General features: G+C 30.3%; 3 protein-coding genes across 6 annotated transcripts in view; 2 read left to right on the top strand and 1 right to left on the bottom strand.

Annotated features, from left to right (window-relative positions):
- The first annotated feature begins 732 nt into the window (after window positions 1-732).
- Window positions 733-5,301, top strand: LOC126846496 (terminal uridylyltransferase Tailor-like). Of its 3 annotated transcripts, XM_050585929.1 has the most exons (8): window positions 733-1,037; window positions 1,225-1,937; window positions 2,572-2,695; window positions 3,322-3,407; window positions 3,500-3,751; window positions 3,826-4,048; window positions 4,132-4,343; window positions 4,699-5,300. In XM_050585929.1, the coding sequence occupies exons 2-8, from the start codon at window positions 1,235-1,237 to the stop codon at window positions 5,106-5,108; spliced, it is 2,010 nt and encodes a 669-aa protein (XP_050441886.1). In that variant the 5' UTR covers window positions 733-1,037; window positions 1,225-1,234; the 3' UTR covers window positions 5,109-5,300. The 3 variants fall into 3 exon arrangements, with proteins under 3 accessions (XP_050441886.1, XP_050441887.1, XP_050441888.1); XM_050585930.1 differs by lacking the exon at window positions 1,225-1,937 and having other exon boundaries at window positions 4,699-5,301; XM_050585931.1 differs by lacking the exon at window positions 733-1,037 and having other exon boundaries at window positions 1,681-1,791; window positions 4,699-5,299.
- Window positions 5,302-5,780: 479 nt separating this feature from the next.
- LOC126846216 (alpha-tubulin N-acetyltransferase 1-like) lies at window positions 5,781-15,893 on the bottom strand. 2 transcript variants are annotated; one of them, XM_050585468.1, is made up of 9 exons: window positions 15,738-15,893; window positions 8,143-8,277; window positions 7,788-7,934; window positions 7,474-7,642; window positions 7,220-7,364; window positions 7,094-7,124; window positions 6,454-6,526; window positions 6,331-6,392; window positions 5,781-6,263 (listed from the first exon to the last, which is right to left on the bottom strand). In XM_050585468.1, the coding sequence occupies exons 2-9, from the start codon at window positions 8,235-8,237 to the stop codon at window positions 6,143-6,145; spliced, it is 843 nt and encodes a 280-aa protein (XP_050441425.1). In that variant the 5' UTR covers window positions 8,238-8,277; window positions 15,738-15,893; the 3' UTR covers window positions 5,781-6,142. The 2 variants fall into 2 exon arrangements, with proteins under 2 accessions (XP_050441425.1, XP_050441424.1); XM_050585467.1 differs by lacking the exon at window positions 15,738-15,893 and adding an exon at window positions 8,400-8,568.
- A 677-nt stretch (window positions 15,894-16,570) lies between these two features.
- The window catches only part of LOC126846215 (serum response factor homolog), a 51,557-nt gene continuing 49,746 nt past the window's right edge, over window positions 16,571-18,381 (top strand). Inside the window, exon 1 of the mRNA XM_050585466.1 lies at window positions 16,571-17,770. Coding sequence (XP_050441423.1) covers window positions 17,345-17,770 — 426 coding nt within the window. The 5' untranslated portion in view covers window positions 16,571-17,344. The remainder of the gene's footprint in view (window positions 17,771-18,381) is intronic.

Raw genomic sequence — 18,381 nt, 5'->3', positions numbered from 1 at the left:
ACTGTTTACACACCACTTCCTTTGTCAAGTAAAGCCTAAACATTTAAAAACATAATTTTTATAACAAATGTATTTATAAATTATTTAATATTTGTTATTGTTGCCGTTTTTAATTTATCATTGTCTTAGTAAATCGTTTTAACTCAATTATTGTAATTTTCAATTATAGTTTGTTTTATACATAATATTTTAATATATAAGCAATGGTATGGATTATATATTGAATCTTTGAAGTTATTTATCTTTCCTTATTCTCGTTTGTTTTCCCCGCTAATGCCGTAACTTCAAAATTTCTTCTATTCTAATCTAGTCATTCTCACGTCCCATTGTAATTATACATCTCATCAGTCGATCCCATTTTACATTCAGTTACTTCCATTTTTCCCAACATATCTTTTTCGTTCCACGTCGAACAAGTAATTCCACCATTAATGTTGGACTCATTAGTTTTGCACAGATTTCCTTCCATTTTAGATTGCACCTTTTTGTCACACAAACGTCTCTGTCGTCTCATTAAACCACACTTTATTTTATTTCCCACATCTTTATTTCACCAATCTTCGATTCCAAATACTGAGGGGATGAAGGTACGTCAGAAGACTGAATCTGTTAAATCATGGCTGCCGGCTAAGTCCCGTAAGAAATACATAGCCGCCCAAATATTACAGCCATACCATCTGGTTATCACAAGTTGCTGACATACCTGTTGATTTTATCATGAATCATGATAACACTTGGCAGTGCAAAGTGCAATCCAAATATTCAGATCTGAGATCCTAACTGTCGGCTTATGAGTATTTTCTTATTTAATATTTTTTCACAATTCATAGTCATGTCATAGATACTGACGCTGAAATAGTGAAATCATTAATAGTATTTGTCGTATTGTATTAACTACTATTTTACTTTTGTAATTAATTACTGAACATAAAAATCTCATTAGTTCAATAAATCTCAAAGTGGCATGAGAGTAATTATAAAAACTGGGTTCACTCGAATATCTACACTTGATATCTTTGTTAGAATTCAACTGTCCTGTAAGTAAAACAGTAATACTAATAAAAAAAAAATTGAATAACATTAGACTTGATAATAATGACAGAAGTCAGTTAAGAATTTTGATCCAGTAAAATTGATTTGATATGCTTATCAATTTTTATTTTAAAACAAAATTCGGATATAATTAGTATGATTTAACTGTCTGTTTGAAATAATTTGTTTTAGGCTATTAACAATGTCTACTACATCGTCTAGCCTAGATTCAACTGATTTATCTATTTTTGAAGATGACAATGCACACTTTAGTGATGATTCTGTACAATCCGATAATTTACTGAAAAGTTTTTCATCATTATCTCTTGGGACAAACCAAAATGAAAAAAAATCTACTGTTGGTGATCAGGAAATTAACCAATCAAACTTGATGTCTCAAGAACCATCATGCAATATTGTAAAAAAATTAATAAAAAAACTTTCTGAACAGCGAAAACCATCAAAATTTAATGATTTTTTAAGAATAAGTTTGGAATTAATCAACCAAATGCCACAAGCTATTAATTCCTTTACTTCATCAAAATCGTATTACTGTGCTATTTGTGATTTGGTCTTTACTGAAGAAAATAGTTGGACAGAACACTACACAACTAATCATAGCAAAATTACTAACCCTTCTGTTTTTTACTGTGCCATCTGTCATGTTTACCAGATCAGTATTTCTGCTAGTGTTAAAACACATGTAAAATCATTGGAACATAAAGTCATGGTAGACTTTCAGGAGCACATGAAAAAAGAGTTAGTAACACCTAATATTAATAAAAGTTCAAAGATTTCTAGTGGAAAAATTACAACTACTAAAACAGAAAACAATAATACTTACTACAAAAGTTGTAAGCCTAAACAAGTTTTGAAGAACAGAAATATTTATCTAGAAATTAAAAGTAAGGATTAATTAAAAAACTAATACTTTCCATTAACTATTAGGGGGCCTTACGACTGATTTATGAAGGAGCATTGTATAGGCAACGTTTCACTAAATCTTATATGCTAAAATTTGTTAACATAATATATTAACACAGGAAAGAGGAGTCTATTTTGATATTTAATTTGTTTTCTTCCATTATTTTCTAACTTCTATAGTTTTGAATTCATAATCACTTCTGTGGTTTGAAGTGTCGACTACTTTTTCTTATTATTTGTTTTCATTTTAAAATAATTTTTGTTAAAAAAAAAATATATTTTAACTATTTTAAAATATTGGTAAATAATAACAGCTTAAAGCTGATACTACAAACCGCAGAGGAGATGAAGAGGAGTTAAATATTGTTTTCAGAATAGTAATCGGACTTCATGGAAACACAGGATGATGGAAATTCCAAGGGTCTATTTACACCCAATTTTATCACAGTCACGAGGCCCCTTAAATTATTATTTATGTTTATAATTTCTCGCTTTTTTCCTCTTGAATTATTACGGTTGAAAAATTTGTACCTTTATGATTGTATGTATGTAATGACATGAGTAATATAATCAAAATATTAGTTAAATGGGGTCTGGGGATTTTTTTTTTTTCAGATATTAGTGCTGAGTTGAAAAAAAATGAGTGTTCATTGTTGAAAAAGGTAATCAGAAAAAATTATGGCGAGTTCAAGGAGATTTCAAACAAAAAGAATTCCTTTATAATCCTTCTACACGATAAGTATGTCTTACACTTTATTATAGTTTTGATGCTTAGCTATATATTATAGTTAATAACGGCAGTAAATTATCATAGACAGACAATCAACCCTAATCATGTCCACCATGCTACTAAAAATAGAATTCAAAGTACATTATTGCCATTAGAAGAATTTATATTGATATTTAATATTTCATCTACAGATTCACGTTTTAATGAGTAATTTTATCATTTCATTCCTTCAGTCCTTAGACTTGTGACTACACTGATCTGACTATAGCACAATCCCACTGTGCTGGCTTTTTTTATTGCTTCATTCAAAGTAATGAAACCTAGGCTGGTACTATTAATTTTGTTTGTCACTGTTTTTTTTAAATTTTAATCAACATTGTTATGAACGATTTCCATTGTTCTTGATTATTTTTCACCTTGGACAACTGATGTTGTTGGCAAGCTTTTACATACATTTTTTACTGTTAGATTTGTAATATTTGGTTGAAATATATAGTGTTGTTTAGAAGCACAGGTTTATAGTAAAGTTTCAATCTGGAAACTAGGACCAATGTTCTTAAAAATATGTGATATGTAACATAGTAGGATTATAAAGGCTATGTAATATACGTTTTAATTCATCTTAAATTTTTCAGAGAAGGTGTCCATGCTATAATGAAGAACAGCGATGAGTTAGAAAAACAATATAGCATTAGATTACAAACTTTTGAACAAGATAGTGGTAAAATTAAAAAAAAATTTAATTTTAGTTTTATTAGCCCTAGAAATTTGTTGAATAGTATAATGTGGTTATTATAACTGCCTCGCTTACAGAAAACAAACTGTCACCGGAGACTATACAATCGTTTTCTGATTGGGAAATATTATTAAAAAAAATGTTTGACTTGATAAGTACCATGAAAATTACGTCTGAAGATCCAACTGAAAAAAAAAAATTAAATAAACTATGTGATACAGTGAAAAACCTTGGTGTTAAATTTCATTTAACAAATGTTCACGTTTTTGGATCACGTGTTTATGGTCTTGCTATGATAAACAGTGATGTAGACTTGTATTTAGATATCGGTTAGTAAGAATATCAAAATAGTAAAATGTAAAAAAAATGTTTTTGTTAAATTGTGTGCATTAATTGTATACAGGTAATTCATTTAATGGTCAAATATCAAATGATGTTGATAGACAAGTGTCTTTAGTAAAGTATTTTGCTCAACAGTGCAATGACCGCACATCAGAATTTCAAAATGTTGAACAAATTTGTGATGCACGTGTACCGATTCTTAAATTTTACCACGTTCCTACTAAACTGAACTGTGATTTATCTTTCAAAAGTGGTTTGAGTACAAGCAACACTAAACTTATCAAGTAAAAATTATAACCAAGATATATTAATACAAATTAAATAGTTGACAAAAAATTGTATTATTAAAAATTTTGTTATGTTTTAGATACTATTTGTCTATTAATAATGAAGTGCATTGGCTTGTAACTTGTATTGTCAAATATTGGGCATTGCAAAATGGTTTAAAACATCGACAATTATTCACCAGTTATGCACTTGTTTGGCTAGTATTGTTTTATTTAATGTCTATAAATATAGTTCCACCACTAGTCAAGCTCATGAATATGGTTCCAAAAAAAAATAGAATAACTATTGAAGGTTTGTCTATTAAATTACTTAAAAATACAATACGTAACACTAATAAAATAAAGTGCTTACCGACTTGCAACCAAAAATTGTAAACATCTAATTAAATGATAATAGATTATTATTGTATTACAGTATAACTATTGTTTGATGGAATACAATTTTTGCTTTTTTATAAAATACCACAATTTTTTATTAACTGCATTACAAATGCATAACAAGTTTAAGACAGTTTACGTTGTTTATAACAATTTTAATTTTGGTTTGAAATATCTGATATTGTCAACAATTGAACAATGTTGACATTTTGTCCCAATTAAGTTGTTAATGCTTTAGTATTTATTTTCCGTGCTTATGAATTTTTTAGGTTGGGACTGTTCATTTGAAATGTTACCAAAACCAAAAACAACGGAAGACACTGAAAGGAGGTTTAACCTTTTATATGGTTTTTTCCAATATTATAGTGATGAAAAAAAGTTCAAATCTCAAGTATTGTGTACATTTACTGGGAAATGTATGAAAAAGTCAAAATTTTTCTCAGATTTCATAAAATTGTCCGAGATTAAGAAGACACAACGCGCCAAGTTCAAAACGCTTCAATCAAATATTTACAAAAGTTTTGAAAAACGCAATGGCTTAACATTACAAGATCCATTCGAGCTTTCATTCAACATTACTAAAAATATAACTGGGGACACGTTAACCCGTTTTTGTGATATGTGTTATGAAACTATGGTGCTTATGGACAACATGACAGCAATTGATAAAAGCCAGTAAATCTTTTGTGTATAACAACTATATTCGTTGATGATTCTGTCAATATAAGTATTTTATTTATATTACAGAACATTATTATGTTTTACTCTTTTCAAAAATATACTTTTAGTTGTATAGTTTTTATTATTAAAAAATATCACAGAAAATTAATTTTCTATACTACTCTGTTCTCATTTAAGAATAGCGACATTAAAATATTTGCATTACTTGAAAAATTACAAATATGCAATAGTATATTCTATAAATATCACAAATGCATTTTTTTTTTTTTTTAATTACACTTGTGTACATTAATTGATATCTACAGTGTGAGCTAAACAAACTTGCAAGTCGCTCCAACTGTTCAAACAAAGGTTTATTTAATGTTATAAATAACTTATTTTTCTTATTTAAAATAAGACATATTATAATGAATAACTATTAAAGAAAGCATTAAGATTAGATTAAGGAATTACAAGAAAAGATTATTGATTTTTATAACTTTCCTAGTTTGTTTTAAACATATTAATCATTGCGTTAATGATTCAAACATTTTTCCAGACATGAAATAACAGCTGTTATTACCTAGTAAGTAGATCAATAATTATATGAAATCAAAACAAACATATATTTTAATTAGTATAATAATTTATAAAAATAACTGTTAACAGTTTATTTAAAAACATTGCACATGTGTCAAATTTAATTGAATTTGCATATAAATAAATAACAATATTGGTGCACAAATATTCATCTAACTATTTTAATAAAATAGCGTAGAAAAATTATTCTACTTATTTAAGTTAGTAAAAAAACAAGGTATTCGAAAATTAAAAAATAAAACTTGTACATTTATCTGTGTAATAACAGTAATGGTAATAAATATTAGTGAAATTAAAATTTTTAAAACCACTAAATAAGTACAAAAATTGTACATACAAATATAATATTTGGGATTAAAAAATAAAGGTGAACATTTATGTGTGTAATAATAGTAATAGTATTAAAGATATTAGTGGGATTTAAATTAGTAACTCATTGAACCATCTGCTAGGTTACCATAAAGTGTCATGATGAAATTTTAGGTCTCTTTTCACAGATTCCCCATCTCTGTTCACTTTAAAACCACTCGGTGTCTCCGGGTGTGGATTGACTTCACAGAACTGATTGTCAACACTAAAGCATTTTATAATATGGAAGTCAGAATTTGTAATAAAATATTATTTGCTTATTTTTTACTCACATGTCAGGATTTTCGCAGTACTTATACTTCATACTTGCAACGTTACCGTCCCCTTGAACAATCTAAACATACAAATATATGCATTAATAAATAAACACAAATTAAAATGTTTAAATAGTTTACTTCGCCCATTGAATCGTGATGCTTATGAGCTCCATGCCGGCCAAACATTGGTTGTCTCTTGTATGATGTGGCCCTAATTACAAATGAAAATTTTCTTGAAATAACTCCATTCTAAAACATACTAGATTGCTTGGTCTCATTCGCAATGGTAGCTGTAAAACGTTTCTTTTTATAACTTTCTGCTTACAGACTGAGTTAGTAATTACTTACAGGAAGTTTGCATGTTACACAATTACACATTGGTATTATTACTAGGCTGTCATCCCTCTTTTTCTAACCGTAGAGTTACTTTTGATTAATCGTTTCTTGTCGTTTTAATAGACGTAATAATTAACCCCGAAATTCTTTCAGAAATTAATTTTAAAATTGCAGACTGAGCTACCAATAATATTGCTGCTGCTTATTACCACCTTACTTGTCCTACTCAACACAGCCGTTGCAGACAATTGCTTAAAATATTAAAATTACTTAACCAATGTACCTATATTTAATTGCATTGCAATGTTAATAATTATTATCTATTATTTTTGTAGATTAAAGTCTTATATACTTAAGAATTAACATTACTGACATACTTTTTTCAAGTATTAAGTAAATTTAAAAAATTTACTTTCAAAATATGTAACTGTTAAATTCTCACCTGTTATGACTATTCTTCTTTCTTTCTGCCACTTAAAATAAAATAAAAATAGTATTACTTTTATACTTTAATTCATATATATATATATATATATATATATTCATACATAAATGTAAAAAAAGTTACCAGAGTCATTGAAAAATTCTTCAAAGATTACAAAGTTGTTTCCTTGATTTACCAATTTAGATAAGCTGTAATGCTTCCACATAAACTGTAACAGTTTTTTAGTTGGTTTATCGATAGCTAAATGCTTAGCCTCCATATCCGTATCCTAAATAATAATTCAGTATAAGTGTTGTTTAAATAGATTTTAACTATTACTAATAATTTGTATTACATAAATAACAGTATAATTCTAAAAATAAAACATGTAACTATACCATTAACATATATTCAAAAAGACGTTTTCCATAACCCTTGCGCTGTCTTGTTTCGTGTATGTAGAAATCTAATAAACAATAAACCATTTCCTCAGAACGGGAACCTTCTTTGTCATAAAGATACAACTTTTTTAATCCCATTTTTAATATTCCCACAACAGCAAACCTCCTATTTTCCAACATAAAATTACAAAAAAATTATGTAAATTTAATATATGTAAAAAAAAAACTTTGCCTCTATACAAATAAAAAAATAATTATTTAATTAAATAATTATCAATAATAACTATGTTTGTGAAAAAAAATGTCTCAACCCTTCTTCCGGATGTTCTGTCATCACATAAATTACGTGGTCAGAGTTGACAAGCTTTTCTGCACTAGTGATTGGAGATTTTAACTCCTGAGCTATTGCTGATGCATTGCCCATACCATCAATTATCAATCCAACCGTTTTCTGTAACCTGTGATTAAAAGTAAACGCCATTATTATTACATTAACATATACATTTTTATCGATAATAGTTCAGATACTCTCATTTTATACAAATAAACTAATATTATTTAGAAATCATACTTTAAATATGGTGACATAATAAGTATGCGAGTACTACTTATCAAACTTGCTATAGATAACTATGATTAGGTACTCTATAAACTACGAGTACTTACTGTGCATTTTCTTCATGTCCAATTACTGTCAAAGTATGGTCAATTTTTAAGACTTCTTCAGTCACAACGTCATTAATGGGGAAATCAAACTCCATTGTTGGAGCTATTTGTTTTTGTCAATTGGAAATAGCGGTACTAAAATTATAACAATAATGCACTTTTAATAATCGAATTAGCACAAGTAGTAATCTATAATAATTGTTATGTCGGTTGTTATAGTAGACTGTATTACAGCTTATCGCTTTCCAAATACACACCTATTAGGGTATAGATCGAGTGCTTCACTAGTGACCTACTGGCCGCTGCAGACTTCTACTAATTGCAAGTTATGAGTAATCCTACTCAAGCACCAAAATAACAATAACAATATTGACTATTCTGTACCTAGTTCTGACTTTGACCTTCGTATCGCCTACGCCTATCCCACGCCCTTGTACGACGCTATATAATGGTAAAAGGGTACCAACACAATGTAATGAAATATTAATCATTTCAGGTCGGGTAACTCTATTCCGTAGGCTCTTCACAGGTAGCTACAAATTACTGGGTGGTAAACTTGGGCAGGTATACAGACGTTATTCGACAGCCTTATTTTGTAATTGGCGTGAATGGTAAATCGAAACGACCAATGTATAAGATTATACAAACGTAGTGGGAAACGAAGAAATTATGGGGAGGGTCTCTCGCGAAAATCATTTACTCAATTGAATTTAATAGGTGTACGACTTCGCTGTATGAGACATTAGCTGCTATGACACATTCTACGACGTTATCGTAGATTAATAGTTGATACGCTTTACTACATGAAATTAAGATAATTAGATCATTAAAGAAAATGCCCAAAGACTAGGACGATGCGACAACATTATCTATACTCGATCTAGTTTGTGTTTATTAGAAATGTACCATCAAATTTCAACACGATCGACAGTTGCGAAAACCTAATTATTTTACGATTAAATGTTTTCACTTGAATTGAATTTTCATGAAGCACAAAAACAAAAAAGTTCATCACTTCATTTAAAATCTACAAAAACTACTTTCAGAATAATCAAAATTACTAAGTTTCAACTACAGAGTGCCTATGTTACTTCTAGGATAAACTAGTTTAAATAATAAAAAACGCGACTGTTATGTTTAAGGGTAAAGTAAAATAACTAGGCATGTGAAATAACGTATAGTTTTTTTTTTTATTAGATGGTTAAAACATTCCGTTCAAATTTAATATTTTCAATTACTCTTTTAAAATGTTCACTCTGTTTAATTTTTAAACCTTTTCTGTAATAGTTTTTTTAAGAATTTTAAATTTGTTATGAGAACGGTAGTAGTCCATTTATGAACATTTTAGAGTATAGCAAAAACAAAGTTTGTGACATCCTCTCTCTCTCTCTTACATAAGAACAAAACAAATCACATAAAGCGCTATTCTAATAAAAAATGCATTTATTTAAACAATCTATTGATATAAATAAAAAAAATTAATGGCATATATTGAAAAAAAAAACTATTTGAAAAAAAAACATTTTCATAAATGGACTACTACCGTTCTTCCCCCGTGCCCTTTATTTGTATTTTATAAATTTTCCATTAGGACTAAATTCCCACAATATAATAATGATTAATGTGTACTTGAAAAAGTTTACTTCTTCACGATTAAAATTTGAAAAAAACGAGTATTTACAAAAAAGCATCAAAGCGTTTATTTGAAAGTGATTTTATTCACTTTTATAACTTTGATTTATAACAATTCCTGTAGACCTGTGACATCTCCGTCGCCTCGTTGCTTTGATTCCATTATGCCTTTATTCTACTTCTCAGATAAAATCACTTTCAAATTAACGCTTTGATGCTTATTTGTAAATACAGCACATCAATTGAATCGGTCATTTCAAAAACGACACAAGTCACAAAATTAAAATTTTACAATAGCCACAAAAAACTTCAAAACTTCATAAATATGGCTTCAAAAATACTAACTACCGATTTGCATCGAAGCGTTTTTTCGAAAGTGATTTTATGTCCTGAAAATATAGTTATACGATTATTTCCGATCTATAATGTTGCGATATATGATGAATACTATAGTCTTGATCATAATATGTTCTGGCCAAACGTTTTTTAGTAGTTTTATAATATCTGGTCTTAATCTACTTTATTGGGATCATTTATCAATATTTAACATTTTTCAATAATGTTAGGTGCCTACCTAACAAATTAAATTGACTATATATATATATTATATATATATCGTTATATCTTTATATATCCAGATATCCTGATATCCTAATATATCTTTATATATCCTGCAACTGATGTATTTACATGAAGTGTGGATACTCTTAACTTAATTTTCAGAATGACACGTCATATGTTATATCCATGTCAAAACGTAATCTAAAATTATAGATAATCCGAATATGTATAATAAGAAAATGATTCAAATCCGCATTTGAACATCCGGATGTCCGGATAGGTACATCAGAATCAGGATTTCAGTCCAGTTGTCAATATACTGTTAGGATTTTTTTCCCGGACGTCGCCTAAGTACCATCAACACATCCATTAGTTATATATTATTATTCAATCGGTTTTCCTTTAACGATGATCCTGCTGTTGCACATGTTCGCACATCGATGCAACAGCCAACACTGGTAATATAGAGTTTAGACTTTTGTGATTACTTTTTTTCGTGTACTGTTCTATATTGTACATAATGTATACATTAATATAGTATAATATTATTAATATATAATATGATTTACTATATTATGTACTGTTATGACCTTATACTTATATGTTATTATATCCCGGTTCTAAGACTACCAGTATATATTTTATATGCGCTTTTAATTAAATCACATCTTAGTCGAACACCAGTGATTATTCTACAAGCGCTGAGTTAGATATATATATATTTTTTAACGGCCAGAAAAACAACCAGAAGCCCATAAGTCAACGGGCATCGGTTCACAGGTAACGCGATATCGAATGCGTCCATCTCTCGGGAAGCGATTTATCGTTATCTTTTTTCCCAAGACCTATTAAATATATTTATAAAAAACAATCACAATTATTATTATCCTTCGGCACAAACACATGGCGCGTCCCCGAGTGGCGTACATGTGTGTATACTGTATTTGTGGTTTTTTTTTTTTATGTACTCGTTACTATACATTAGCGATTCAAGTCATGCTCAAGGCTGTCCAAGGGTTGTTCGCGACTCAGCGGACATAATATTGTTGTGTTTTATTATAGGTCCGCGCGTTTTTCCGTGAAGTCTTACAGACTGCAGTAGCTATCTATGTGCTATTTCTTATATATATATATATATATATATATATAATATATATACATATACATACATACATACATAGGATACGTGCGCGAAATATGCTCGACAACAGACAGTCGGTCGCTAGGTATCGCCATATATGTCGAACGAGGGAAAAAATAATATATATATTATATATATATATATATATGTTTAAAAAAAAATTGTCAATTTAATAAATAAATAAATAAGCGTTCGATAATCGCTTCAGTGGCAGACTTATTGTCGTCTCAGATGCGTACGAGAAAGAATTTTATTTGCTAAAATATATCTCTCTCTATATATATATATATATATATATATATATATAAATAAATGTATTAATGATAAATTATTAATTAGCCGTCTCAGTGCGTGTGCACGCCGTGTTTTGAATTGGTCTTGATTTTTTTTTCCTCGATGATGCCTACTCGGACTTAGGTTATAGGTACAGCGCAGGAGCTGTATAATTATTATTATTTCTGCAAACAATAGCCATACCGGATTTTAACACCGTTGGACCAAATAGGTCTGTCGAGAATGGAAGTAACGCGTGAGGAACGTCCCTCTCATCGTCTTGACGAATACACAAAAATCAAGTATAATCAAGTGATTTATAATTTGAAATTTTGGTTATGGTCTCTTTCCCAATCAAGATGCTCAAGTATTTTAAGCTCCAGTTTTGACAGTAATCATTTATTAAGCGTCACTATAGACGGTTACAGGGCCTACGGGGAAAGTAATTATACTAATGAATATATTGTTTTATTATTTATTTTATTTAATTGCCCATTTTTTGAATTTCGTTGAGGTTGCCTACACACAGCTTTTGTAAAATCGCTATTAGAGGAGAGGATAGCTGCTGTGTCGTTAGCTATGGACATAATATATGTCTGAGAAAACACTGCCACGTGGACTCCACAGTCTACTGGATAAGTCTAGAATAACTCCATCGTGAAATTAATTGAACGTACTAAGAATACTTGATTTAACACGAAAAGAACCTAACTAGTAACTATACTAGTACCTAACTAGTTACATGAAAATCCATGCTCAAATATTATACTATTGAATCCATTAATCAAAATTTTAAATTTAAGATATATTCAAAACTTTTAATGTTGATTTAGCTGTAGATGTGTCTATAAGTTCAGTAAGTAATTGCATACTAGTTTTTTCACAATTAAATTAAGTTGTCATAAATTATTTAAAATTGTGTAATTTAACTTATAAGTAGGTATTAGTGTGAAGTACAACTATTAAAACACATAAATATGTTACATTTCAGAATGCTTAAACATCAATGGGGAATACTAAAATTAGTATTACAAAATGAATATAATAATAGTAGAATACTAGTTAATAATTTAAAATTAATATGGAAAACTTTAGAGATGCACATTTATATTTTTCTGGGACTACCAAACATTAATGTTTTACAATGGTATATTTACTTTTTTAACATTTTAACTATTTATTTAATTAGTCTTAACGTATAGCTGAATTATAATTGTTAAAAAAAACTAGGTTATATAAAGTTATTTTAGTTCCTAGATTGGGAAACGTGAGATAACATCAGTCATGGCACCAAGCCATAAATTCCAGGGGTTTGAATGTTTTTTAAACAAAATACTGGGTATATCGAGTGATTTGTTTAAAAACAATAGATGAGTTTGTTTGTAAGTTGTTGTCTTAAAATTGTTTAAGTATTATAGAGTATATTTTTTAATTCTTTAAATTTAGTAAATCGCCATTAATTGAAAAGCTAAGTTAAATAATTAAATAACTTTTATTGGTAATATATAACCAGTGGGGCCTACACTAATTTACCAGTAGTTACATCGCTTATTAATCAGGGGTCCAAATTCTAAATTCCTATAACTTTACTATAACATATTTTTTTTGAAAATCATCCATGTAAAAATTAAGTGTTGATCTTGAATTTTATGTTTACTTTTATGCTAAAATAAACTCTTTAAACACGTTACCACATACATACATAAATTTAAAGTTAAGTTATATAAACTGGTCATATTGTAGATTATTTTAAGATTAAGTGTAAGATAAGTGTTTTTTTTAAAGTTTAAATTAGGTACTATCCTAATTCTTAACTAACTCTAATAGTTTTCTCACTTAATGAAAATTATTAAATTAACACAGATGTAGTGATAATATTAGTAGCAATTACACGATTAACGATATCTTCAGACCTAAACGTGCAACTATAAAATTATAAGTTATTTCTAATGCGGTTTGAAAAAAAAAACTATGCATTTGTTGCCAGCGTTGGGACTACAACCGCAGGTCTATTTTTGGTAAGTATTTATAAACATGAGCTCGATGGACCAGAGTTATTGGATCATGTAGCTTTATAAATTTAATTATATCTCACCAAGGCATGGTTCATCGAGTTCATATGAAATCCCACGCAACTTTTTCGGTTAAGAAAATTGATTACGTTTTCTTACAATTCAAATTTTAATGTTACAGCCACACGCTATAAGCGATTATCTTTTTAGAAAAAAGGAAATGTGTTCTTTTGTTTTAGTTTATACATAATTTTGTCAATATACATTTAAATTTATACCGTTTATTAAAACAAATAGGGATTCTCTCCGACTGTTATAGCATCCAAAAATGTCAGTAGTAAAATTAGCGTAGTGCCCCAATCTTTTGACTGAAGGGGTTTTTCCTTTGAACATTATGGAGGGTCTAAACTTCCCAAACGAGTCAAAGACACCACCTCGCTTAGCTGAGTAATTTTGTAATTACCGGGGTAAAACTCACCTATTTCACTGTGGGAAGAAAGGTATGAACATGCTCTTATCTACATTTTAACACCTTAAAATGTACATTTTAATGCAAACCTATAGGTATAGTTAGACGTTAGTTATCATAGATTAACCGAATGACCGATAGAACGAAAAAGATAAAACACGCAGCTAAAAGTTAAAACAGTTAGATCGTGGACGGATACAAGGGTGGGGGAGCTATGGGGGCTGAAGAACCTCCCTTACATTGTATGCATTAAAAGTGTATTTTAATTTTTTTTATAATATATATAATAATTATTGTTTATTTGTATTTGAAGTGTTTTTTCTAGCCCCCCCCCCCTTTTCATTCCTGGATCCGCCCCTGAGTTAGATTATATCAATAATAATGGTTCATGATTAATAGTTAACACCTACTCATAATAAATGATTCGTGTATGTTTATATAATATATACATTCTATAAATTATAAGAACAGGTATTGTGAGTTGTAATAATTACAACTAAAGTTATGTTTAACGTAAAAGCGTTAAAATAAATTCACTATTTTTCTAAATTATTGGTCATAGTTGAAGTTGAGTTTTAGCTTTGATGCGGAGCTGATGAGAAAACTATATTTTTACACTGATATTTTTTATTTTTGTCTCAACCCACGGTATCTCCTAAACCATCCGAACCGATTTCTTCAAGTAACAAGTCAGAAATCGTGACATAAAGGTACTTTAACATTAGACTAGTTGATCCAACTATGTATTTTTTCCCCTATAGGGAGGTTCCTAGCTTTTAGTCAATGTGGTTTTAGCTACATGTTTCATATAAAATTACTATAATAATATAAGCGTTTAATCGCACGTTGTTGCTATTTGGTACTAAAAATATAACAACGAATATTCAGATATTATATTAAAATTTAAGTAAGTTTACTCATTATAATTATAACTAGCTGACACATTTACAAATCGTTAACGTTATCAGTTTACACTAAAAGTGGACTGTGTACCTAATTATTGACTCATAAGAAGAATAACAAGAATAAAACAAATTAATTCGCCTTTTAAATTTATTAAATTTGTCAGATATACAAGCAATACTAGCTAGGTACCAATTAATATTATTTTTACTATATTCCCAGCTTCCCTTGCCAGATATAAAGTCGACATTTTGTTTATAATTGTTTTAATAATGTTTTAACTTGAAACCGAAGTTGAAAAAATATTTTGGATTTACCAAATAAAAATAACGGAATTTCAATATACCTATTTAATAGGTAGGTATGCACTAAATTTACCTTAAGGCTTAATTATCAAAAAATACGCTAAAAAAAAGGCAAATGTAGAAAACGTTTTCAGTCCTTCTGGGGAAAATGGTTAATGGTATTGTCTTGGATTTTGACATTAAAACGGTGCACTAAAAACGAATATTGTGCTGACTTCTGCATTTTTAATAATCTAGAAATTAACAATTTGCTAACATTTATGATTTAAGTCGAAAATGATTCTGTTTCGCTAATTTACCACGTAAGACGATGATACTAATATTAGGTCCCTTGAATGTTGCTAATTGATGTGTTTAAGCGCAAACGTTGGTGACAGTCACGCTAAATTTGTCTAGAACTTAAAATTTTGCGCGTTGAACAATTTTACGTTGGCGTGTTTCGAATTGTCGCAACACCAATAAATCAACCGAGTTCCAACTGAATAATTACTGAAAAATAGAAAACAATTATGATTATTAATAATGTTTAGACATTACATTTTGTCACATTCATTTCACGTGTAAGTATGAATATACTTGCTATAAACACCTATATTATTATGCTATAGGTATGTACAAAATAGCTGTACGTCTTTCGTAACTTTTCGGGCTTTGGTAAATTATAATGTTTGGCAATTCGAAACATCTCTTTGATCTCTGGCGTGTACGATGAAAACCCACACATCGTCGCAGGTGTTAAAACTTGTGTTTGGCGTTATTGTTATTAAATATAAGTATGTTTTATAATGAAACGTACCGATGGCCTTTGGGGATCGCTGGGGAAAGAGGTTTGCGAATTTTCTCACATCGACAACAATAATAATTACAAATAGGTGTACCTAACCAGGTATCTACGTTCATGTTACGTGTGACGACTAGAGTAAAAGAATATGGCGAATGGCAATAGGAAGCGCATTATTCGCCGGAAGGTGGATCTTAGCGCGGTTGGGGAGGTACCACGCCGCGCCGTATATGGTCAAGTTTGCCTAATTTGGCTCGAGCAACTCTTCTAAATATGGCAAGCGGCGGCGGGGGAGGTCGTGCGCCGTCCGGGAGAGGGACTGGCCGCTGCCGCCAACACACGCGAACGCGGCGGCCGGCCACCACACCAGCCGGTGTGCAGTGCACTTCCCATTCCGTCGTCTCCACATGGACATATCACATGTGCAGCAGCCCCGCTAACGGACGACGATAATATATACTCGGCCAGAGAATCGAACAACCGCCTTCGCGCCGCGTCCCATATGTTACGTCCAACTACCGTTTATGTCATATAATAACGTAATAATAATATTTTTATAATATTTTTCAAAAGTGGTTTCTCTCTGAACGCGACGCCGATTTTACATTAATATATTACAACAATATTATTGTTGTAAGCGTGTGTCTGTGTTTTACTGTTCCGTTATTAATTTGGATATTTTTTTAATACCGGTATCGCGTGTGGCCGTTGGAAAAACTTTAATTATTCAAGTGCGTTCAGCGTCTATGGTAGAATAAAATGGAGAACAAATTTTCATCTGTCTGGCTTTAAATTATTTTAAAAATAGAAAAACGAGCGGCACATGCGCCGAGGAGATCTATTATTATACGGTCTCAGGTCGAATTACTCGGCGGCAAGGCAGAAAACAATAATCGTTCGTATCTTCACTGCAGTGCTAACAGCGACAGCGCCCTCGCCGACAACCGTGTTCGCCCGTTATCAGTTTCGCGGCCGTTGTTATCAGTGACGATTGTTTTTGTAATTTTTCCTTAAGTTTTAACTACTTGAAACGTCCAAGATTGCCCGGGTGCGTTCCGTCGTGCAGTAACTAAAGTTTACGCGCGTGTGTGTAGTGCGGATGACCAGTTACAGGCGGTCAAGTGCATGAGGTGGACAGCGATGGACAGTGCGTCTGGCGGTGGCGGCCGCGACAATAGATTCGGCATGGGTTACGCGTCGAACATGTCGCTGTTGGATCCGTCGGACATGTACAACAACGGCGGAGGGACCCAGCAACGTCCGTCTACATCACGGACGCCACCCATGATGGGCTGCGGTCCCGGCAACGCGGGCGGTGTGCATCAACGCGGCCTCAAGCGCACCCTTGGACCCGGCAACAATATGTGCTACGAACCCACTGATCACCATCGATTGGTCGAAGACAATTTTTCTCCGCCTGCCGTTAAAGATGTGTCACCGTCAAACGGTAAGAAGACTAAGGGCCGAGTGAAAATTAAAATGGAATACATTGAAAACAAGCTCCGAAGGTACACTACATTCTCGAAGAGGAAGACTGGAATTATGAAAAAAGTAAGTTTTACTCTACGTATTTTATATATATTTCTTTTATACCTAAAAATTATTAAATTTACATTTTTGCACATAGAGTATTAGGTTGGTAATGTACGTGTGTTTAAATATACACCTTTTTTATTTTCAATTGCGTAGTGACATTTATATTCACATAATATTTTAAATGACATTAGGAGTCGAGTAAACTTATTTCCTTGAAAATATCATTGAATAATAGGTTATCTATTTATTTTTACTAATACTCAAGTTAAAATAGTCGTGTAGTCTATTTTCACATTTTTTTTAACTGAAATAATTATTATTTAGCTAATAGACTTGTATATTTACAATCCCTTAGAATAGAAAATAAAAATATGTTTCTATTGTTGTTTTAGTTCAAATAACTTTTAATTATCAAATGGTCAAAGTATTTTAAATAGATAAAAGTATAAGTATTTACTATTTAAAAAAATATGTGACTCTTTATAACAGCAAATGAAATTGCAATTTTGATAGGGGTTTAGACATACGGTTATTAGACAGGTACTAGTAATTTATACTAATATTTACTAAAAAAAATATTAATAAAATATATTCTTTTAATATATTTTTAATAAACAAAAAAATGT

Source organism: Adelges cooleyi, unplaced genomic scaffold, assembly GCF_023614345.1.
Source record: "Adelges cooleyi isolate 19-005CV unplaced genomic scaffold, UGA_ACOO_1.1 ACOO_flye_CR_arks_rails_tigmint_CR_PRNA_9, whole genome shotgun sequence".
NCBI classification, from domain to species: Eukaryota; Metazoa; Arthropoda; class Insecta; order Hemiptera; family Adelgidae; genus Adelges; species Adelges cooleyi.
Note: the sequence above shows the minus strand (reverse complement) of the source record. Positions and strands in the feature narration are given on the sequence as shown.